At 38.2% G+C, this 24,768-nt stretch overlaps 2 protein-coding genes across 3 annotated transcripts; both read left to right on the top strand.

Moving 5' to 3' along the window:
* The first annotated feature begins 10,221 nt into the window (after window positions 1–10,221).
* s100b (S100 calcium binding protein, beta (neural)) lies at window positions 10,222–12,408 on the top strand. Its single transcript, XM_026159381.1, is given in 3 exon segments — window positions 10,222–10,346; window positions 11,212–11,368; window positions 11,533–12,408. Coding segments are annotated over 3 exon segments (429 nt in total). The 3' UTR covers window positions 11,680–12,408.
* A 3,991-nt stretch (window positions 12,409–16,399) lies between these two features.
* Window positions 16,400–24,485, top strand: gypc (glycophorin C (Gerbich blood group)). Of its 2 annotated transcripts, none has more exons than XM_026159379.1 (4): window positions 16,400–17,130; window positions 19,623–19,718; window positions 23,031–23,069; window positions 23,869–24,485. In XM_026159379.1, exons 1-4 carry the CDS (start codon window positions 16,995–16,997, stop codon window positions 24,066–24,068), a joined length of 471 nt encoding a protein of 156 aa, XP_026015164.1. In that variant the 5' UTR covers window positions 16,400–16,994; the 3' UTR covers window positions 24,069–24,485. The 2 variants fall into 2 exon arrangements, with proteins under 2 accessions (XP_026015164.1, XP_026015165.1); XM_026159380.1 differs by lacking the exon at window positions 16,400–17,130 and adding an exon at window positions 17,140–17,225.
* Window positions 24,486–24,768: the final 283 nt, after the last annotated feature.

The raw sequence follows: 24,768 nt of genomic DNA, 5'->3' as shown, positions 1-24,768 counted from the left end.
GCCAAGACTAGTTGCACGTGATGGGACTTAAACGCCAGTGTCCTGTTATATTTTAGATAGCAAGGAGCAGACGGCTGAGTTCATTAAACTCCACCGAGACAGCGGCGACGCTAATCAGAAGGCTAGACCGTCCAATTTCACGGCCGTTTACTTCCGGCCTACCCGACCTTCTGAGGACCCGGCCCACGTAGACCACGAAGGCCGGGTCCTCAGGAGGATGCAGCCCATGAATTTGGACACGACCAGAGACAGAGGGGTGGAGCAAGAGAAGAGGAGGCGGAGAGAGACCACACCCCGATCTGTGGGCAATTATGGCTCAAGAGTTGGGAGTTCGCCTTGTAATCGTGGTGGTCAGATGTGTAAAGCGCTTTGGGGTCCTTAGGGACTAGAAAGGCACTATACAAATACAGGCCATTTACCATTTACCCCCACAAGGGCAATTTCAAAAAGAGGCCCTGCTAGGGCCGTAACAATATTGCTGAGCAAAAGAGATGTTTTAGGCAAACAGCTTCTCTCAAGAGCAGTGTTGGTCAAGTTACTTGAAAAAAGTAATCAGTAACTAATTACTGATTACTTCCCTAAAAAAGTAATCCCGTTACTTTACTGATTACTTATTTTCAAAAGTAATTAATTACTTAGTTACTTAGTTACTTTTTATAAACACAATTTACAACCTGAATAGGTGATAAAGCGATAGATCTTTCAGCCCAATTCTACTTTTTCTGCATAATCCATCATACAAAATGTAATCAAATGGAAAAGTCTCTTTTTAAAACTTGTTTTATTAGTTTTAATGTTTTAACTTTATGCATCAAGCAAAAATTTAATTAAATTTTATATGCAATATTCTCTGAGTTGAATAAATTAGTTTAACATTTAAACCTATTTTCTACACATTCCAGCACATAAAATTAAATATTTTTTGTGTTTACACTCAGTCTTTCAAATAGATGCAAGTAAAACACAGCAGAAAATAAATAAAGTCAAAGACTCAGCGGTCCTGTTGCTCTATTTTCACCTGTAAAGCAGGAGTGGGGTAGGCGGAGGTTTACCCTGGTGCAGGTGTGCCACAGCGGTCAGTGAAAGAATCTGCGAGTTTCTCTGTGAGTTTCCCATTACGTGGTAGCGCACCCGGTGCTTGCTTGGAAGTTTAGGGGGGTTTTTCGCTGTAAAAAGAAGTTTTCTTCCCACGAACAACGGACGCTAATGTTTTTGTCACTTTTTATGGAATCAAACTTAAAGTAAGGTCAGTACTTCCACGCGTTAAACGCTGCACGCTCATACTCTCTCCCGCACTCTATATGTGATCCATTGTTGATCTGCACACAGCTGTTGTCACGAACGGCGCACTCGCTTACGTCACTGTCATGAGACACTCTCACAAAAAAATCACGGTTTTAGTAACGCAGTAACGCAGCATTCCTACGGGAAAGTAACGGTAATCTAATTACCGTTTTTGCAATAGTAATCCCTTACTTTACTCGTTACGTGAAAAAAGTAATCGGATTACAGTAACGCGTTACTGCCCATCTCTGCTCAAGAAGCAATCCCACAGTTTAACCTGGAGGCCAAGACTAGTTGCACGTGATGGGACTTAAACCCTCAACCACCAGATCCAAACGCAGACGCCTAGACAACTTGGAGTCATTTAGAGGTTTTAGATTTCTAGTCTAGATGACTGAACTGATCTTTTAACTAATTACTATAAAAATATGTTGCAGCAGGAATATGCACCACAAGGCAAGGTTTTCAGTACTAAAAGGTTGGTTACCTTCATCCAGTATAATCGCCATAGTAATGTGTGCTGCAGACCTAACCTACTCAAGACTATGGTTTGCTGTTGAACCTTTTGCTCTCATAGTGTACTATGTGTAACCTCTTTGTGTATTTCTAATATTATAGTTTTATGCTGCAAACACACATGTTCATATTTGTAACTGCTCAGACACCATCAGCACCACCTCTGTGATCTGAACACAGTCATAGCTAGATTGGGAGACCACGGGTAACTTGCAGTCACAAGTGCAATGGTGGGAAAATTAATCTACTTCAATGCATGTCCTTCTGTGGGCCAGTTAGCTCACACGGTTAGAGCATGGTACTGATGATGCCAAGGTCACGTGGTCAACCCCCATACTGGCAACAACTTCACTACCTTAGCTGTAAGGTAGTTAAGTTAGCATTAAATTAATGACAAGTAGTTTCTTATCTGCTTAGAATAAAAATGATAGTGTTTATATTTCTAACACTGCAACTCTGTGGACAGTTTTCCCTGCACTGCAAACATTTACTGTATGTTATTGAAACAATCACCATTTTAATAAGAATTAGCTTTTGACACAGAACACTGACCAATAATCGATTATTGACTGCGTTGTAAATCTGAAAAATGTCTGTCACAGCTGGATCTTGGAGAAAATGTGAATACTTGAATGAATATGAGGCTGAAATAACTTTAAGAATCTAAAACTTTACTAAAAATATTTTTAAACGAGTTTTTATATGCAGCTTCAGATTCCCTTACCCTGACATTGGCAATCAGGACAGGTGGTCACATGAAGGTGGTTATCAAATCAATAAGTTAACCCAGGGTTTCCCAATGTACCTTTGAGCACAATCACAGCAGCTGATTTTGCAAAGTAAGATAACAGTATAATATTAGACAATGTAAAATGGTTATATACAGGGTATATAGCCAAAACAGCGGTGCGAGTGGAGAGGAAAAGCACTGTATTGATGTATGACAGCCTTAAAAGTGTCGAGAAGGAAGATACCAACAAGATCTGTTGTGGAAATGAGATCTGGATGAACTGGATGAGACACCATGTGATGGTATTAAAATATATAATGTTTTCCAGCATTACACTAAGCACTTCACACTGAGTAGTCTTGAACACAAACGCTTCTCACTTTGTGGTAAAAGAAATGATCGTGATATGAAGACATGTAGGTATAGGATAAGGGAATTTGACAACAATTTTATTAATGAGGAAAAGAACTGGATTGTCATTCAAATGGTTCAGTTGCAGCAGGAGGAGAGGAGTCAGAGAGAAACTCAATTTATTGAAGAGAACCTCCAAGCACTAGCAAGCAAGGTAAGGTCGCAATATTGTGTTAGCCTGATAAGTGACTCACAGCCGGTTTTTTGGTAACTTAGGTAGTCTGAGTTACCAAAAAAGACAAGAGGAAGAGCTGAAGGTGACGGAGTTGAAGAGATGGAAAAGATCAGAAATTCTTCACAGTGTTCGGAAGACATGGCAGGGAAAAGCAGAGTGAGCACAACAGGTACAGCTAACTTAAGCCATCATCAATATGGTTAATTCCATGCTAACTTAACTGCTTTATCACTAAGGCAGTTAAGTTATTGCCAGTATTTGAGGTGAACCCATGAACTTAGTCTTTTGGACACCATTTACTAACCATCTGACCTAACTGACCTGAAAACCTGCAGAGCGCACAGCCAATTACTTCGAAGGAAAGAGTCAAAACTTATCATGTAGAGAAATACAATGCTCAAGCATTGTATTTCTCTACATGATAAGTAACGTTATAGTTAAGCAAGTGGGTTGCAGACACCGTCATAAGTTAATTTTAACTTAAGGCAATTAAGTTAGTGTTAACCCAACTACCTTATTGCCAGTATGGGAGTTGATCCCATGACCTTGGTCTTTTAGCACCATGCTCTAACCACCTGAGCTAACTGGCCTAGTGACACACAGAAAAAATCCAGATTTAGATAAGCTTTATTGTGTCTTTGCAATGTTTTTGTGAGTGTATGCGTGAGGTCTCAGGTAACTCTCTTATCTTAAATGACAGGAAATCTGAAATCTTTGTGTTTGACTGTAATATCCCTCGTGGCCAACTCCGTGACGCCTTTGGTTCCTTTGCCAGTTTCCTTACCGACACTGTTAGTGACCTGGGCGTGTTACTGGACAGCTCTTTTAAATTCGACAAACCAGTGTCTACTGTTGTCAAATCTTGCTTTGATCAATTGCGTCTTATTTGCAAGGCCAGACATTATTTCCCGCACAGGGACCTGGAAAAGCTTATCCACACCTTCGTGACATCTAGGTTGGATTATTGCAACTCCGTTTACTTTGGTCTTAACTCTACTCTTCTCTACCAATTAATGCTTGTTAGTTAGTTAGTTTAATGCTTGTTGCTACTTTTGTTCTATTCTTAACCTCTTTTAATTATTTTTAAATTTTTCTTGACTCTTTTGTCTTTTACACATAATGTTCTATTATGCTTTTATATGTATTTCTGTTGTTTCTGTGTTTTTAATGCCATTAACCTGCTAGCATGTTTGGTACTTTGCCATGGCCTTCATCTTTCTCTTTTACTTATCTGACCCTCTCCTATGTTAAGCACTTTGGTATACCACTGGTTTTTAAATGTGCTATATAAATAAAGTTTGTTGTTGTTGTTGTTGTTTATTAATCCCAGAAAAAGGGCAAGTTGTTCACCACTACTCCCACACAACATGTCAAGGCCGAGTTCATCAACAATGAGGTTACAGAATAAATAAAAACAAAGTAAGATAAAACATAGATTAACAAAGATAAATGTCTAAAAATGAACAACCACAGAAAGATTAAGCTAACTGAGCTTATACCTGAAAGGATACCTGTTTGCCATAAAAAGAAAAAAAAGAAAAAAAAACACATTTAAAAAAATATTAAGTAAGAGTATATTAGATAAGTATACATGTTACAGCACAGTCAAACATATGGTTTTACATCTAACCCAACATTTCTGGGATGAATTTTAATGAAAAGCTTGCATACACAAACAAGTTGTTTCAAACAAACTATTGATTCAGCCATCCTGATAGGCTGAAGCAGATTGTTCAAAAGTTTGGGTGCTGAAGTTGGCATTGTTTGGACATGGGCAGAGGAATATTGGATACGGAGCAGTCAGTCAGCGGAAAAAAGCAGAAGAACCATGCAGCGGTGGTCAAGTACCATCAGGAGAGCAAAGAAGCAGCAGACCCACCAATAACAAGACAAACATAAGGACATAACAGCAGGCAAGACAGCAGCTCCTCAGGGAGGAATTGTCACAAAAATTTAGTGGGCACCAGTGGAGTGTAACTACAACGGTGACCCCCAATGGACACACTACCATGACAGCAAAGCCCAAGGGGAAAAAGGATGCTGTTTTCAATTGCAGGTGATCAGATACGTGCCCTCACTACAAAGTAATCATTGTAAATGCCATGAGCCTAACCAAGCTGAACATCTTTATGTTAAAGGAAAGCAACTAATGCAACCATGGAAGGACTCGAACCCTTAATCTTCTGAGCCGAAGTCAGACGCCTTGGGCCACGTGGCCACACACACAGAGACAGCTACAATTAGCCCTGAACCTGTGCACTGTATACTTAAGCTACTGGTGCCTTTCAAGCCAATTAAATAACAAAAAAGTCTTCATGCATTCTCAGTCATCCTGGTAAGGAAATCCCAGAAAGCTGATGCAGTTCATGTAAACACAATGTTTCGTCACTGATGCAAATAACTTCTTCAGTCTTAGCTGACTGCAGGTTTCCTTAACCTTATAAACAGTACATTGGCATAATGGCCAAAACTAGTACCACTGACAGACAATGGGCTGTGACTTCAGTTTCATTATCCTTAAAATGCAAAATGGCACTACCATTGGTCAATGGTTATAAGTAGCATTCACAAAGAGTGGCTGCACTCTATGGAACGCCAGGACTGCCATAATGAGAATCTGCGAATGCAACATGTGGAACACGGAGAGTGGAATATGTAAACAAACCGGTTAACGTAACCCCCTCGGTGCACTACTGATGGGTGAGGCTGACAGATAAAATTATTTCATGATGAGAGCCAGGCGCCAGGACTGCCAAAATGAAATAAATAAATATATCATTAAATAATTAATTAAATGTGTCAATAATTAATTAATTACATGTGTCAATAATTAATTAAAATGTGAAATACATAAATAATTAATTAAATGTGTCAATAATTAATTAATTAAATGTGTCAATAATTAATTAATTACATGTGTCAATAATTAATTAAAATGTGAAATACATAAATAATTAATTAAATGTGTCAATAATTAATTAATTACATGTGTCAATAATTAATTAATTACATGTGTCAATAATTAATTAAAATGTGAAATACATAAATAATTAATTAAATGTGTCAATAATTAATTAATTACATGTGTCAATAATTAATTAATTACATGTGTCAATAATTAATTAAAATGTGAAATACATAAATAATTAATTAAATGTGTCAATAATTAATTAATTACATGTGTCATAACTATTTATTTAATTAATTAATTCCAATTTTAATTAATTATTGCCACATGGTGTATTTAATTAATTCATGGTGTATTTAATTAATTCATTATGGCAGTCCTGGCGTTCCATAGCACTCACAGCATTGTAAGATGGTGAAAGACATACCCTTTTTCCTTAAATCCCCACTCAAACCAGCATTCAGCCATGTCCAGGATGTGCACATCCTCATCACTGAAAGAGTACATTTGACTAGTTTTCTACAACTGCAATGAAAAAATATGCAAGAGTCAAGATTCAAATGCTAACTTTATTGTCATATGTAGGCTCTGGACAAAGTTGCTGCTACTGTAAGCTTTCTGGTTTCTGCTTAGGAATCAAAAGCCAAAGTGCTAGTGATTGCTGATACTGACCGGTCATGTTTGGTTGCATGCAAATAAAGAATCTGCCGAGAGATCCAAGTCAATCTCAAAACCAATGGGCATTACTCGAGAACTATTTAGATTTGTGTTGTTTTATTTGTAAACCTTAATCGAACGGTGGAGGTCAAGTTATGCTCTGGAGAGGAGAAGATGTTGGGGCTGCAAACTGAGCAGGAGTGGTAAGGTAGTCAAACTAATAAGACTAATAAAATAAGACTTGATAAGATAACTATGTTATCATTAAGGCAATTATGTTATCTCTGACAGCCTTAATCATAAGTGGCCAGTATGTGGCCCATGCCCATTACATTGGCATTAGTAGCACCAGGCTCTAACCTTCTGAATTATGCAGCCCAAACATGCAGTGAGAAAAACAGATTTTTTTCTAATTTGACCAAATATGGAAGATGCCAGAATCACCAGGTCATTTTGAAACACTTGAGCACCACAAAGGGCGTCATGGTTGACTGTAAAGTCCCCTCGCCAGACACCTTCTCCATTAAGCCATATGCTCATACAGTTCAGCTGCACCTTATTTATAATGGGGCATAGTCCTACCTGACAACATCCAAAATCAATCTGCCATTCCTTGCTCAGCATAGAGAGTTTCCCCTTCAAAAACACACTGTATGCGAGGTTTTGTTTTTTTTGGTTTTTTGTTTTATGTTTTAGCTGAACCACCTGGAAAGTGGTGGGTTTGTCTAGCGTTTGTCCCCACTTGAACTGAAGTCATCATTAAAAAGCAGATTAGTTTTTGGTTATTTTACTTGTAAAGAAAACAGAAATCTCAACCTTGAATATAGCTAACGGCTTCCCAACCCCAGCAGCCTCTGCTTAGAGACAAACTGATCCGTATGCCTGTGTGAACAGAATCACTAAGGGACATAAACCATCAGACTTTTGAGCTGAAGTCAAACGCCCTGTCCATTAGGCCACATGGAGATACTCTAAGCTGTGGTATTAAACCTTATTTATTACCAGGCAAAGTCCCACCTGGCTGAACATCCAAAATCAATGCACTGAAAGTGTAGATGCTGACTAATTATTTGTTTTCTGTACACCCCTGAAATGTTTGTTTATAGCATTTAGGGGTAAAATGTTGGCACCGAGACTTCAGCGTCAACTTCAGCTTATTTGGCTGGAGCAGATGTGCTGTTTGTGAGCCCTCATTAGGCTGCAGAGGGCACACGTCTGGCCAACTTAAGCAGTGAAAAGAGCGTCTTCATTAACATGCACAGCCAGCCGCTTCCTGTGAAACAGGCCTTTGTCACCCAGCAGATGCCCAAACACAGCGAAAAGAGGCAGAAAGAAGAACATAGATGGATGCTATACGAGCCATTATGAACAGAGAGAGGGCCACAGAGGGAGAGGTTTGGCACTTTGTCTGTTTATCTCAGTTAATCTTAATTAGTCCTGAGGTGTTTGGTAAATAAATTTCAGTTTTACGCTCCTCGGTTTAACCAACATGGCATATTAATAACTCAAATAAATTTTTGTGTGTTTAATCATTTAACCACATATAAACGCCAGGACTGGACCAGGTCACAGAGATGTCATCTGCTGGTTTCTGGCATTTTCAGGGTTCAACAGTTGAGGCTAGCCACCGCCATGCTGTTTTGTTTGGAGCCAGAGTTGCCATGTTTAGAAGATAGAGTGCTACATTATCAGCTAACTCTAGCAAGTGTAGCTTGTTAAGTAATTAACAAATTAGTGCTAAGCGATGGGCTGCTTTCACTCAAAACTGATGCACAAACTTCTTGGATGTACACTTAACCGCACAATACCACATGTTCTTCCTTCTCACTAGGGCGATCGTGGCTCAAGAGTTGGAAGTTCGTCTTGTAATCAGAAGGTTGCCGGTTCGAGTCCCAGCTTGGACAGTCTCGGTCATTGTGTCCTACTGGTGATGGCCAGAGGGGCCGATGGTGCGATATGGCAGCCTCGCTTCTGTCAGTCTGCCCCTGGGCAGCTGTGGCCACAACTGTAGCTGCCTCCACCAGTGTGTGAGAGTGAATGAATAGTGGAATTGTACAGCGCTTTGAGGTTCTCGAAAAGCACTATATAAATGCAATCCATTATTATTAGCCAGTATGAGGTTTGGACCTTGGAGTTAACCAGCTGAGCTAACCGGCTGCCGTGTACAAACCTTGAAGCAGTTTTATTCTCCACCAAACAATATTCAGTGACTGAGTTTCATGACAAGTTTATGAGAGGTGAATTAATTCTTATTACTTATTCATTTGAATTCTGTCAAGGCTTAAAGTTGACTGTTGAGCCATAACAGTGGGTGTAGCTGCTAGCTGTCAGCCAGTCTTCATGTCAGCTAATTAGAGTCACTGAAACTCTCCACCACATCTGTGCTGGTGGTGAAATCATTATCTGACAATCCCAAAATGTTGATTCTGTTCATCTGGATGTAGCATTTTCTGTGGGAGAAACGTTCCTTCGCCATTTGACGTCTTTAGTCAACTAAAGACGTCACTTGGATGAAAAGGCTACGTCCAGATGAACAGAAACAACTTTTTGGGATTTAGTTACCTGGATGATTGAGAATGCATCATGATATCTGACAATGAATATGCAAAACCTAAGTATAATGCCTGTTGCATTAAATATGACACAGGCTTTGCAACTATCCATTTTATAGCCAGCATAGGAGTTGAACCTATGACGTCGGTGTTATTAACACCACACTATAGTCCTGGGATAATGCCAAGGTCACAGGGAAAAGGCAATACATTTGGCATCTTTAATCAGGTGGGAATACTTTATAAATATGCATTGATGTTTACAGATGACACTGCAATCTGTAGTCAAAGGGTCGAAGCAGGTCGAAGTGATCTTGGACAGGTGGAGGTATGCTCTGAAGAGAAGATCAATAAAAAGTTTAATCATGTAAAGGGAAAGCCGAAAGGAGCAGAGGTAGTGCACATGGATGAGTTTAAATACCTCAACCATCCAAAACAACAGACAGTGCAGAAGAGAGTGCGGGCAGGTTAGAGTGGGTGGCGACAGGCGTCAGCGATGATTTGAGACAGAAGGTTTGCAGCGAGAGTGAAAGGCAAAGTTTACAAGATGGTAGTGAGACCAGCTAAGATGCATGGCTATGAGATAGTGGCACTGGAATAAAAACAGGAAATGTTAATATTTAATTGGAAGTGACCAGGATGGACAAGATTAGAAATGAGTACATCAGAGGGACAGCTCAGGTGGAGCAGTTTGGACACAAAGTTAGAGAGGCAAGGCTGCGATGGTTTGGACATGTTAGAGGAGGGATGGATGTACTGGACAAAGGAAGTTGAAGGTAAAGTATGAAAAAAAGAGGAAGACTTCAGACAAGGAGGACATACAGAAGGGCAGTGTGGAGATTACTGAGTGATGACATCAGAAGTCATGAAAATAGGCCACGAAATTAATCTGCTCTCTTATTTTAAAGTTTGCAGAGTCAGTGCTGGTTCCTGCAGGGCTGCAGTGGAGTGAGGAGAGGTGGACACTTGGGATTGGTCAGCACTTTGAATGACAGGTTAACTGACCTCAGACCTGCACCTCCTCACACCCCCACCCACATACTGGTCCAGTATAAAGACTGCAGCCCATCCTCAGCCTCTGCTCTCTGGACTTCTGCCTGCACTCGCACAACAGTAAGTCTTTGTTTTTTGTATTTTATGTCGCAGCAAAGAGACAAAAGCTATTTCTAGTAAGTTTCATGACTTTTTTCAAGGACTTGTTAAACACAAAAAGAAAATCTAAAATTAAGAAGGATTCGTTACCGTATCAATACTGCCCGGCATTTAAGGCTAAAGCGGGGCATTTTTTGCTCTGTAATGCTGGTAAAACGAATTAATTTAAGTCTCTCTGTTAATTATGGAGTCCGATTTTTTTATATCTGCAAAGGAAAATCATCAGCACGTGAGTAAAAAAAGTTTTGTTAACTGCGGTTAAGTGCTTAAAATGAAGGCAAGTTGACTTCTTTTTGATTCGTCAAGACATTTCACCCCTCCACAATCCTAAAATGAAGTTCATCTGCCTTCATTTCAAGCACTTAAGCTACCATGAACCTGCACAACTGAGGACCTGCACAGGCTTTAACTGTGGTCCATTTACTCAAGCATAATGGCCACCTTTCTTTGCCAAATGGTCAGAAAAAAAAGATGTCAAATAAAGTCATACAGAGCCAATCCTTGTACTTTCCACATGTTAATAAATGTGGTCCACTCCCAAATTCTAGAAATGCTAAAAAGAACAACCCTTGGTATTATGTGGATTAGTGTTATTTAAGTACTTTTACTTGTGTTTTTTTCAGGAATCATAAATCAATACTTTTAAGTTCATCAGAATATAATTTATATAATATATAAGAAAATAATTCAGCGACTTCATATTTATATATTATATATATTTAAAAATATATATAATTTCAAAAAAATATATAAAAGTGATTTAACTTTCTTTGAATCTCCCAAAATGGTCTTAAGATTAACGCTTTTATTTACTTTACTTTTCAAGGTTTAACAGACAGGTGACGATGACTGACCTGGAGACCTCGATGGCCACCATCCTCGCTGTGTTTCAGAAGTATTCGGAGAGAGAAGGAGACAAACATAAACTGAAGAAGAGCGAGCTGAAGGACCTGCTTCATGACGAGCTCCCAGATCTGATGGCGGTGAGATGGGAAATTTGTAATAATAATATATATATATATATATATATATATATATATATATATATATATATATATATTGAGATTTAAAAGCATATGACATAAACTGTTAAGCACCAGTTTGGAGTTTTGTTGTCCCGAGCTGAACCCGTCCTCCCTCCCTGCAGCATGTGAATGACCAGGCTGCGCTGGACAGCCTGATGGACAGCCTGGACACCGACGGCGACGCCGAGTGCAACTTTCAGGAGTTCATGACATTCATCTCCGTAGTTACCGTCTGTTGCCACGAGTTTTTCAAGGACGAGCACGAATAAGGAGGTGGCAGCGGGCGGGAAGACAAAGGGGAGCCACAGTACATTATAAAGAAGCAGAAGCCTAGCAACGCACAAACTGTCGATGCCCTCACAGCAGCGCAGGGTGGAGGAAACACAATCCAGCCACCAGCCACCATTACGTGGCTGGTGGCTGGTAAAAAGCTCCAGTCTAGTGTCTGAAATCAGCCTCGTTTGTGTTTTCATTTCTAGATGGCATGTAAAGTCTTCAAAATGGCGGCAAAGATTGGTACAAAAGGAGGAACTAAAGTAGCTCAAGCAGAACAAATCTTAAAAGTGTTTCACTATATGTTTGGCCACCAAAGCCAACCTTTTATCAATCAATACATGTTACACCTTTATTCCCGTACTCTTTATCATTTCCCATCACTTTGTATAAGTAAAGGCTTTGTATATGTTACAGGTTTTGGAGAATGGCTGCTACATTTGGCTGCTGTTCTAGCAGTGAAATTATAAAAGTTGTTTATATACTACATCATGGACTGCTAAATCAATCTTACAGCCACAAACCGTCAGTTTGGGACTTTGCATGTAAAACCCTGAATGACCATATCAAGTTAACCGCTTTAGGAGTCAAATAACTAACTAAAGAGCCCCCTTTAGGCAGTTATTTGACTAAATGAAATATTGACTATCAAATATTGAAAGCAACGTTAAGGTTTGATGTCATATAATAAATTAACTAACTGGCTAGTAAAAGTTTCAAAATGACTTGTGGGTCCTTTGTTAAATTGATCATTAGGGGCATTAAATAAGTAACAGTATTTGGTTGCTTTAGTCGTAGTATAAGTAGTATGTCAGACAAATGATGACAAACACAAAGTTCTTCAATACGGCTTTTAAAAGAATGTTTTTCAAACTACAAACTGCCTGAAGGGCTTTGTTTTGATAGTGGCTTGCAGCTCAGTACTTCACAGTATCATAGTTTGGAAATATATGTTGTAAGCTGAGCTTTATATTAAAAGCTCCTGAATAGCTAGTGAATAGGTTTGTTCAGACAGTGATGAATCTTAAAAATCTTTAATACTAAACTAAGAAAGTAGCTAATAAGTTAGTTCAGTCTAGCAGCCACAAGAATGCATCCATGGTTTAAAAAATCTATCTGAATATCACATTTTGAAAATATTTGCAGTTTGCATTGTGGGCTAGTCAGTTACTAAGAGACTAACAGTCATTTAAGATTTTGCATGTGAGATTCTGGATAGTCAGTAAGTTGAGAAAGTTGACTTAAAGTTAGATGACTCAGCTATTTTAGGAGCCAAATAATTGTGTAAAGGGGGGAAATATTGCAGATAGTGAAACTTTAAAAGAGGGAAGTGAGTCATGAGGGGGAGAAAAGTTAGCTAGTAAAAGTTTTAAAAATGGCTTGTGAGTATGAGCTATTCTAACACCTCGTTTGTTAACTTTAACTGTATAGCAGTTGGGGGAAAAGTACCTGGTAAGTTGGACTTCATTTTAAAAGCACTTAAACAGCAGATGGGTTTGGGATTTGTTTGCGGAGCTCAATCCATTCCTGAAAATTGAATAAAGCGCTGAAACTGAAAAAGTTTCATAGCTTTAGGAATCAATCAAGAATCTGAAGAACACTATTGGTTTGTTTTTAATCTTACATACTATCATAGTTTGAATTTGGTTTGTGGACTTGTTAAAATTCACAACATAGTGATTTGGAGATAAATATAAAATAGCAAATACTGAATGCAGCAATTTAGGCACACAAAAAAAATATTTCATTGGCTTGTAAAAGGTTCAGTTTGGCTAGAGAGTTTAAAGTGTTCTAGCTCCTCCGTTGTTAAACTCAAATTACTTAGAGACTTCACAGGTGTTGAAAAGCGCCTAAAAAGGATTTTATCGTCTAGTTCTTTTAATATTTGTCTTCTGAATCATTCCTTACATTTTTAAAATTCGACAAAGCCACTAAACTGATAAAGTGGCTGGCAAGTTAAAATGAATTAAAAAATGAATATCAAATTTTAAAAGTAAATTTTAGGTTTGTGTAAAGTTGCTATAGTCAGCTTTTGGAGACACTTTAATGAGTTTATTAGGTCAAAAGTCATCAATGGCCACTAAATCTTGAGAAAGTTGCTTAATTAAATGCGAATCAACATTAAGCATATTCTTAAAACGATTTCATTTATGAAACTGCGTATACCATCAAACATATTCACAAAGACAGTAGGAGCTTTAAATCTTATTTGATTGGCAATGCAAAGATTTTATTTTATTTATTTTTTGGTGCTTTGTCCCACTGTAGCTGCTGCTTTGCTTAACCCCTGATATTGTCGACTTGTTTTTTCTTGTTAGAAAAAAAAAATGCTGGTAGTTTTCTGTCTAATTATTCTTTTTTTCATTTGCTCTCAAAATCTCTAAATCTGAAAGTCTATCCCTCTTAAAGGTCTAAACGGCTATCAGATTTTAAAATTCAACTTTTAATTGGCTCATAAAGACACTCAAAAATGGCTTGTGAGTTTTCATTTAGACGTCACATTGGAAACCTCTTTCAATAGTTTGAAGTCAGAGTGTTTAATAAAACTGTAGATTGTACATGTTTTATGTGTTATTTACATCTACGTTTATTTGATGTTTTGGTAAAAATTACATCGAGGTCAAAATGGTTAAAATGACTAATACGTATCTTAAAATAGTTGCTGGTAGGCAAGTAATTAAAATTACTTTTAAGTGACTTTAAATGTTAGCTTGTAGTTGCTGTAGCTCTTTGTAGGTTTACATGTATTCAGCATGAGAAGCAAATCTAAATCATTATAGATGTAGAAATGATCAGTTAAACAGTGCAACAGAAGAGTTTGTCGGATGTGCATCATGACATGTTGAATGTTGGGTTGTTTGGACGTTGGTGATACGAATTTAATTAAATGGTCAGTTTGTGACTTAGTCAGTCAATATTTCTGTAGCGAGGGGACAAAGAAGGCTGTTTATTCTTATCTTGGGTGGCTGTCAGAAGAATTCAGAGACGCACTGCAGTAATATTTACATAGCAGTTCTGCAGAGTTGCTCAACCATTAAAAGTTCATATGTTGTTTTTCTCTGTGGTTTTACTCCTAATATATTTGTGTTATGCCAAAGTGAGCACGGTGACAATAACAAAAAAGTATTCAGAGAGCCCTGACAACGAAATACTTGTAGCCGTTTAGTTTAACAGTGCTCTTTTAGTGTTTCGAATGCCACTGGCCTGCAGGTCTTTCCTGTTTAGCAAAGAGGCTATTCAGGAAAAACTGAAGTTCAGTTTGTCCTTTTAGCACATTTTTTTAGAAGATGTTTTTTTAAGGAAATGTGAGAAGCTTTTTTAAGACTTATTGAGACCAATACTGAACTAAAACACAGTGAAATTTAAATAAATACACTAAATGGTCCAGTGGTTAGTCTTTTCTGAGGCACAGAAATGTTTAGTATTTTATTCCTGTAACTTCACATTTGCAGCACAAATATGACTCAGTGTGAGTCATAAAAATTAAGTGGCATCAGTGGATATTTCTCTTTAGAGTGCACCTTAATCAGCATGTTTCATCTTTATGACAGTTTTTTAAAGCATCCATTCATTTTCTTAATGGCTCATCTATTTACGGTCTCTTAGGTGATGGAGTCTATTCATGCTGATTTTGGGATGATGATGAGGTACATGACAGGTCATCAGAACATGAATGGATTGCTAAACAAGTCCAACATTTCTTAAAGTTTAATGGAAATACTTCAAATAATAAAATAAGATACAAATATGAAGGAGAGTCAGGTGAAGTCCACAACCTCTTTTGATCAGCAGTTCACAGTTATAACAGTCCAAGAAATTCTGGTGATCTGTACGTGCTCCTTCAAGAACAGCCATCAAAACTCATTCATCACAAGTGTGAGCTTAAAAGAAAAATACATCAAACTAATCATTCCCTTTATCATCGACGGAAGCTGTTTGTTATTACTAGAGTAAAAATCGGATAGCAACATCCTTGGTACCAAGAAAAACACGGTGCAACAGGGGATTTGGTTGCCAACTGGTTGTATTCTGGGTATATTCGAATAAAAAAAATTAGAATTGTGAATGCCTATGTCATGTTGCAGTTAAATAACTGTCCTGAGAAACTATGCAAGAATTTCTGTTTCGGATTTTTTAGGTTGTGGCTGGACTGTAGATGTGAGTAGATAATTTCTGTATATGCAGACAGCGACAGAGTTTATCACAGTCAATCGCTGCATTGCCACAAACCGATTGGCAACTTGACCCCATTCAATTACAAACTGACAACAGACTGACTTCATGTTATTGCCGTTTCATCACAGCAAACCCAAGTCTCTTTGAAGATGGCAACTAACTGTGAGTGGTTGTCTTTAAAGCAACCACTTCAAAGGCAACAAGTTCCCAAATTCATTGTGTTCAGTAATAATATTGGTCATGCTATCCCAGCAACTGTTTTCCCAAGTGTAACTGTAGCATAACAGCCACTATTAGGTGTCATTTTTGATGTTGGGTTGTGGCATTAGCAAGATGGCAAGATTTCTGTCAAAGATTAATGGTCTAATGGTGTGTTTTAATACCAAACAGACCTAACCAAGTACTTTTTAGTGTCTAAACCTAACCAACAAGTGAACATAAATGAAGGTCAGAGGTACTAACGGCTGAAATGCCTCTTAACTCCACCACTCCTTCAACCTCCTAACAAACATTTTTTGATGGTCAATACTGACAGGGATAGTCATACACCTTGAATAGCATTGGTGGCATTATGTGACACAGCAGGATGAAAGTGTGCTGTGCAAGTCTATTACAGTGCAGATGGAGACAACCATCAATTCCTGCACTGAATCCATAATTAATTCAATATGCATGTATTTGGACTATTGGAAGAAATCCATGCAGGCACAGGGAAAACATGCAAACTCCACAAAAGAAAAATGTAATGAAACATATAACAAAAAAGTGCTAGATATATAGTTTAGTATAAGAACTGAAGGCAACCAAGAAAGACAAACTCCAAAAGTACAAAACAAGACCACAAGTACAGAACACAGGAAGGCAACAAAACAATCTGACATACACAAAGGAGGGAAAAGAACAAAAGCAGGAAGTCAAACCAAAGCAAGACTAACTTTCAAAGTAAAACAGGAAGGCAAAAAACTAACACCATTTTCTTGTTAAGAAACCATCTTTATTTGTCTAAAAGAAGATGGTTCACATTAATAACCAGGCTGAAGGTAAGGATTATTCAGCACAGGACGTGCACAAGGGCCAAACAACAAAAACACACATACACACACACACACTGAAGTGCTCCTCTGTGTGTTAACAGATGATGCAAGAGGCGTTGTCAGCTGCATGCACTCAGACATCTGCAGGCTGTTTAGGATCAGAGAGGTGGAGTCAGCTCCGCTATTGGCCAGAGGGGGAACAGATCTCGACCCTGGGGACTGACACCACACCCATCCGTATGTGTGTTTGTGAGTGTGTTTTGAATTGTGTGTGTTGTCCAACGTACACTCTGTCGGCGTAGGAAGAGTTGCCTGCTGACTCTCAGAAACTGGTGAGCTTCTTTTTGTCTTTATGTCAAAATCCTTGCTGTGGTTTTGTGTTGCTTTGAGCAGAACGAGCTGCTCTGCAAACAAACTGTTGGGCACTTTGTTTTCAGGTTATAGTCAGTGGTCAACAATCTGTTCTCACTTATTTTAAAAGTTGCATGTGTGAAACTAACGTACTGTTTTAGTGGAAACAAATAAAAACCTTAGGCACCTCAGTTAGGGATGTTTAAAGAGCATTAAACTCAAATAACCTGGTGATTAAAGTGTCATATTTGTGCATTACACTTTAATGCTCTGCAGCTGTTTACCCGAAGCATGACTCTTGTTATGGAGGCAAAAGTCGACGCTTTGGATGCATTTTAGTGCGACACCTCGAGTTCATGAGTCAGGAAAAAATGGATTTCCCTTGAAAGGCTCTATTGTGTGGTGAAATGTGCTAAGATGGAGCATTTTACAAATGAAATGTTCACCGGGTCAGAAAAACCCTGACACAATTGGAGATGCTGACTGGATTTCTCACTTGCAGACACAAACTTAGTTCACTGCTGTCAAAACATCTGGCAGAGAATTCAAATCTGGCTCTGAGAAAAAAGTTCCTGAGGGGATCACGATACAAGAAGTTAAAACTAATCACTTTAAAAGGAAGGGTTATACAACTGTTGGTTTGGGTTTCCAGCTTATTTCCTGGATATGCTCCTCATAACATTTCTTTAAAAATTTCCTGATCGTAAGCCTCAAGGATTCACATGAGGTAATAGGATAAAATGAAAACTGAACATTATTTCAGGCACCTTTGTGTATTGAGTTTCTAATATGTTAGGATCCAAGTTAGGGTGTTGTTTGTGGTGGGAAAAGCTTAATGTGTGCACTGACAAGACTGTAAAGATGTCAGGCAAGAAAATGAAAGTCTGACCTGGTACCAATGTTGCTTTTTTGGTGTCAGGGAAACAAACAAGCACAAGGTAAGTTGAACAAAAACTGATGAACACTGGTCATTGGCTTTGCAGTCAACAAAATCAATACCCATGTTCAGAGGATGCTGAGGCATCTCTAAACCTGAACTCTTGATTCAACAACCTGAGTCACTTTTTTAATAGACAGAAATTTGTTGATCATCATCATTATACCAAACTCATTAAGGTTGAGGAGGAAGCTATGGCTCAGGAGGTAGAGTGGGCCATCCATCCATCCACCCATCCATCCATCCATCTATCCATCCATCCATCCATCCATCCATCCATCCATCCATCCATCCATCCATCCACCCATCCATCCATCAGGTAGTCAGTGATTGGATACCAAGCTCCTACAGCATATGTGTCAAAGTGTCCTTAAGCAAGACACTGAACCCCCAGTTCCTCCCAATGCATCTATCAGACTGTTTGAGTACCCATGATAACAGAATAAAGTACTGGATGAAGGTGTTTGGATGGTGAATGGGGTTGGTAGTAAAACATTCCTTTCCATAAGTATCAGTCCGTTAAGCAGCCGCTACGTCCATCGTCATCACAAAGTTCTAGCCAATGATTACTGAACTTACAAAAATTCCCAGACTGCACTGCATCTTCAAACTTGATCTTGATTACGAGTGCACATCTGTAAAGTGTCATTAGAGTCAGACTCAATGGGTGGAAGCAACACAAAGTATTATGTAAGGCCTGTAGCCATTTCTCTCATGCTCGTCTCAACAATTTCTAGTTTATATTTGCTGGAAACACATATCTATGTCAATGTTCAGAATGAGAGAGCATTTAAATCCCTGACAAGACATTAAAATGCACAGGGATTGACCAGGGATTAGCCTTCCAGAATCCAGGGGGCCATATAAACTGTATCCATGATGTTTAGCCATGTTTATGTCCTTTTTCTTTCTTGACAGTCAGCAAAACTTTAAAACTACTTCTTACCTCCTGAACAAGTAGTTTTTAACACCTAAGCCTAACAGAATAGTTTCTGTGGCCTTTATTGCTTAAAGCTAAATAAATAGATTTTAATGAGAATTAATAACACAATAAACCAATCAAACCAATATCCCCAATCATCACGAGCTGTGGGTTGTGACCTAAAGAATGAGATCCCACATACAAGCAGCTGAAATGACATTCCTCCAAAGTGTGGATGGGATCAACTTTAGAGAGACGGTGAGGAGCTCGGTCTTTAATAAAGGGCTCAGAGTAGAGTGGGAACGTCCTACGTGAGGAGGCCCCAGGCCAGAGCCAGGACATGCTGGAGAGATTACATCAGCAGATGGTCCAGCGTAAAATAACTAAAATATTGCAGCGAAAATGCAGCTAATTAAGAGGAAAATTTGTAGGAAATTAGCTGCACTAGCTGTAAATGAAATTATCATCAGTTTAACTGCAAGAAGAATTTTATTCATAAATCATGCTGTTTCTTCACAGGTCACTTCAGCATGAACGCTCACGCAACAGTGCCCCCTTTGTCAGGAACAAGCCCCTCTCCTTTTTCAGACCTTGTGACCAAGATAGGACCCAAGGGTATGTGCCTGGAAAATGTGTGAATTGTCTTTTATTTTATTTCACCATAACATTTGTTCAATAAACATGAATATAGCATAAGTAGACCACAGGGAAACATCACTCATCTATCTGCTGTCTGTTGTTGCTGCTTAAATGTTTTTTTTACACTTTTATTATTATTTTAATTTGTTTGATAAGTTTGTATATGTGTTTATTCAAAATCTTAACAGCGTTCATAAAGAGATTAGTTGATTTATATTTTATATTAATCTAATTCTGCTACACAGGATTACAGTTATAATAAAATATTCGCATTTGTATAGTTATTTCTTATGAATAAATCAAAAACAAATACAAAAGAGTTGGTGCGCTACAGGATTTGTTGACATCTTGAAAGAGCAATTTGCCGGTTTAGCTACAGCTGTTATTTCTCCTGTGCACTGGTGGGTGTATTGATTTATCACAGATGACAAAGATGACCTACAGGAGGATCCAGAGTGTTATGACAAAGTGCTGATTTTTTTATTTTCAGTTTAATGTCAGGTACTGTAGAGATTATCGTGTATTTGTAAATGTGATGGTTACATTTCACACAGTGCATTCCATAATGATTCAAGACTATTCTGTATATGAGCACTGTACATGTCTGTGTCCGATGTCTGATTATCGAAGAAGACCACTAAAATCACGGTGATTAATGCCTATCAAAGATTTTTTTCATTAGGATCTGTATTGGTCATGATGTCTGCACAGACTGGAGCTGGAGTCCATGTGCAGAACTCAGTGGGACACTGGAAAAGCAGCTGATTGCCCCACTAATCACAAAATAATTGCCTTATAAATTGTATAAATGCACCATTATTTTTGCTTGAATAACAAATTTAAACCAGCCCCAAAAATCTTATCACATGCATAATCATTTTTTTAATAGATTTAGATTTTAGGACACTAAAATTCAACATCCAGTTTGTGGGACAAACACCCTGCAAACACAGTGAACCAGCCGAGATGTTTGTGTGCGTTAGCAGGGAGTGTCTTATCAGCCCGATGTCAGAGTGGAGCATGGGAAGGAGCGAGCGTGACGCCTCGGGGGTCTGTCGCTGTGGAGATAAGGGCCTAAAACGCTCGTACCTGTCCTCGTTTCCACAGCAGGGCCTGGCAGGACCAACGCAGCCTAGAAATAACTTTTATATTGAACTGCAACAGCCAAAGGGTCTTTTCTTAAGTGTTGTTAAACACTTAGTGTTCTCTGCTTCTTTTTAGAAGAATGCTTGATTAATATTAGACACATCAGATATAGAGATTTAACACATATGAACAACAAATTGCTGAATTCTGCTGTTAATAAGTCATCGTGTACACAGGTATCTTTCAAAAAACTGCGATTTTCAATTTCAGTTTGAAAGGTCTATCGACGTGAAATGCAAAAAAATGATGTTAAGCATTGTCAAGATGCCATAGCAACAGGTGGCGATACAGAAACACTGGCCAATCAGAAGTCTACAAACAGAAACAAACTGTAACATGCCATTGCAAAATAACCTGCAGTGCAAAAGTCTTGAGAAACATTTCTTTATATTTTTGCTTCCAAGGAGCCAGAATTTCCAGTAATGTTATAAAGTTCTCTTGAGCAACAGATCTTTAGGCCTTCTGAAGTTTTTTCTGTGGATATTGGCTGCTTTTTCACTCATTTTCACTTAAGGCACTTAACTCAAGGGATGATCCAGTGTTCCATCCATCCACTTCCGCTTATCCTTTTCAGGGTCGCGGGGGGCGCTGGAGCCTATCCCAGCTGTCATAGGGCGAAAGGCAGGGTACACCCTGGACAGGTCGCCAGTCTGTCGCAGGGCTAACACACAGGGACAGACAACCATTCACACCTAGTGGCAATTTGAATTATCCAATTAACCTATCCCCACAAGCTGCATGTCTTTGGACGGTGGGAGGTAGCCGGAGTACCCGGAGGGAACCCACACAAACACGGGGAGAACATGCAAACTCCACACAGAAAGACCCCGGCCTGATGGTGGAATTGAACTCAGGACCTTCTTGCTGTGCAGCAACAGTGCTAACCACCGTGCCACCGTGCTGCCTCGATCCAGTGTTGTGTCTACAAATATCAGACAACTTAGCAAAGAATGAATTTCAAATAGCATCTTTAGGCGCTTTGTTACTAGCAGCCTGTCACAAAAATATATCATTTGTTCAAATTTCTTTAATTTATTACATACCAAAGTTAACACAGTTACAGACATAAAATAATATTTTTGCACCAACAAGCTGATTCCCAAAGAGCTTTAGTTGAAAACTTGGCATATCTCAGCATGGTGTGCAGTGTGTCCTTAAAAGATTTGAGGAACTAAACAAGTGGAGGACAAAAGAAAAGATGCATCAGCTCTTAAAACTATCTATAGCAGATCAACAGTATCTGGAAGTTATGTTCTTAAGATACTGGCTTTTTTTTCTGAACAGTAATTTTACTTTTTATTAGGTTCCTCAAAAGCATTATTGTTAATCAATTAAAGGTTAGTTTTTGAAGCGGATACTGTTACCTGTTGAAATATGTTACAAATGTATGCACAGTGACAAGAAAAAAAGTGGCTATTTGTGTACATGAACAGCAAAAAATAGTTATTTCTGAACAAACACACCTATACACAACAGTTGTATTGGTATTAATGAGTTAACATGCTTTTCCAGGAACTTACAGCAAACTTTTTTTCTTGGTAAATCTTTGGAAAGTTAAAAGTGAAAGAGTAGCTCTGTTTGCATAAACAGTCATTTTTATTATCAGCAAACTTAAAACAACAACTTCTCATCAAATTTCATCATTATTATCCTTTAAATTTGGCTTTGATTTTCTTAAACTATGAAACTTTTAGGTACCATAAACCTCATAAACACTGATATATATATCTTTCTTGATTTTGCTCACTTGTTTTCTAAAATATGGTGTGTAACGTTTCTTTTTGGCCTTGCAGTCATGTTGCTTCTACACACACTGAGGCTCTTAAATTGACGGCCGTTGTTTGAATGCCACGCACGGCTGGACTCTGAGGGAAAATGTAAACACAAACGGCTGTTTGTGTCCCCCAGATAACTTAATATTGTGAGCTGCTGCTTGTGACAGTACATGAGCGAGGAGGCTGTAGATTGAGAGAATGATTCAAAATTTCACTTTGCCTTTGTCACTGACTTTTATCTGGACCTCTGTAGCTTTTCTACAAGATGAATCTGACACAGAAGTTTGTATTTTAACCTCTACTGTATGTCATTTGATTTAGATATCAAACGTCACCTGAGTTTGACTTAATTTTCATGTCTTTACAGAAACCTATGACACTGGAGATTTTGCCGCTTTGATTGGTGGTGAGAAGTGACTTCTTTTCTTATGATGTTCAACAATGAGTGTGAATCTGCTGAATTTTATTTCAGTTCACATGAATGAAAAAGATGTTCTGCTTAATAACTTGTTCTGTACGGATTAATGATTTTCAAATCTTATTTCCAACGACCAAATCATATGTAGTCAGGAATGTGATAAAATAATCATGGACCAATATAATAATACTAATAGCTTTAAATATAAAATGCAAGTTTTAAAGACTAAACTGTAGATGTAGATTTATTTAAATTAAATTATTAAATCTAAGGGATAAATAAGGAAATAGAAGAACATATTTGGAAATGTAATTACCTCTTTAATCTATAATTTTAGTAATTGATTAAATTTGGTTCTAATTTGTTAAAAGAAAAATTTTTACAGGTCTCGTATTCTCCAGAATTTTTTGTTTCAGTTAATAAAGTTTTTACTAATAGTGGGATATAAAATTGAAGTATTCTTTAATGTGTTAAAGTTTCTAAATTTGGATTTTTAAAAGAAGTTTTTATTTTATTAGTTTTTCTTTCTTGTTATAATTGTTACTCCAGCAGAAATGTTCACTAAATGCAAATGTCAGTTAATAATATATATCAGGTTTTTATGTCAGTTCATTACAGATATCAGTTCATGAAATACATGAACTTCGCTTTATAAGTGAAAAGTAAAAATAGAGACACAGCAGACTCCATAGGCAGGATATTGAATTCTATGTTGAATTGCAATGAAAGTGATGCTTTAAATGCATAGTTGGGGGCTCTGTGATGATATTTCCCTCTGTCGTCACAGGAATCGTAAGTGTAGTGCTGTTGTTAATGATCTGCGTCATCACCGTGCTGATGTGGTGCCTGTCCAGACATAAAGGCGAATACGTGACCAACGAGATGGAGGAGAAAGACGAGGACGCCGACAGCGGTGACGGCGACTCTGTTGGCTCTGATGAAGCGCTCCAATCTGAGGAACCTCTGACAGCCAAAGAGGAGAAATAAAGGGGGGGAAATGGGAAATAGTGACAAAAGCTTTGTAGCTTTGTTGCACTCAGCAAACAACAAATATGTGAGAAGGGAAGTTTAACGTTTTTAGAAGTAGCCGATTTTAAAAATTGCACTGAGCACCTTTGCACGTTGGCACCACTAAATGTGAGCAAAGCACGACTGTCTGAAATGTGAGCCCTTCTCAGGAATGTGAACAACCAAAAGAAACTAAGATGTGGTTTGTGTTCGGTAGACCTGTGTTTACATTGTTCCCTCCTTAAAAGCTCCACTTTAATGCAGCGACGCTGCATAAATTACAAGCAGGCATTTTCATGCTATGACTGACTGTGGTATCCTGAATCTATGGTGGCCCCAAGGTGCCAAACAGAAAAAAGCAGAAAACACAAGACTTAAAGTAATGAAAAAAAAAAACCAAGATGAGCTCAACTACAATAAAAAAGAGAGGGAAGATAAAACAGAAAGAACAGAAAAAACTGCAAAAAGAACAAAAACAGTTTTAAAAGCAGCAGAAAACATAAACTAAAAAAACTGAAAAGTTATTCAGTGCATTGTTACACTTATTTCCCTTCAGATTGGCCTTCATTTTTCTCCATGGCTGTGTATTGATCATGAGTGCGGTCAGATGGCTGCATAAAAGGTTCTTCAGCAAATGTCAAAGGTGGGGTTATGGTCTGGACTCTGTTGTGACCAATCC

This window comes from Astatotilapia calliptera, chromosome 23, assembly GCF_900246225.1.
Source record: "Astatotilapia calliptera chromosome 23, fAstCal1.2, whole genome shotgun sequence".
NCBI lineage: Eukaryota > Metazoa > Chordata > Actinopteri > Cichliformes > Cichlidae > Astatotilapia > Astatotilapia calliptera.
This window is presented reverse-complemented; position numbering and strand designations above follow the sequence as displayed.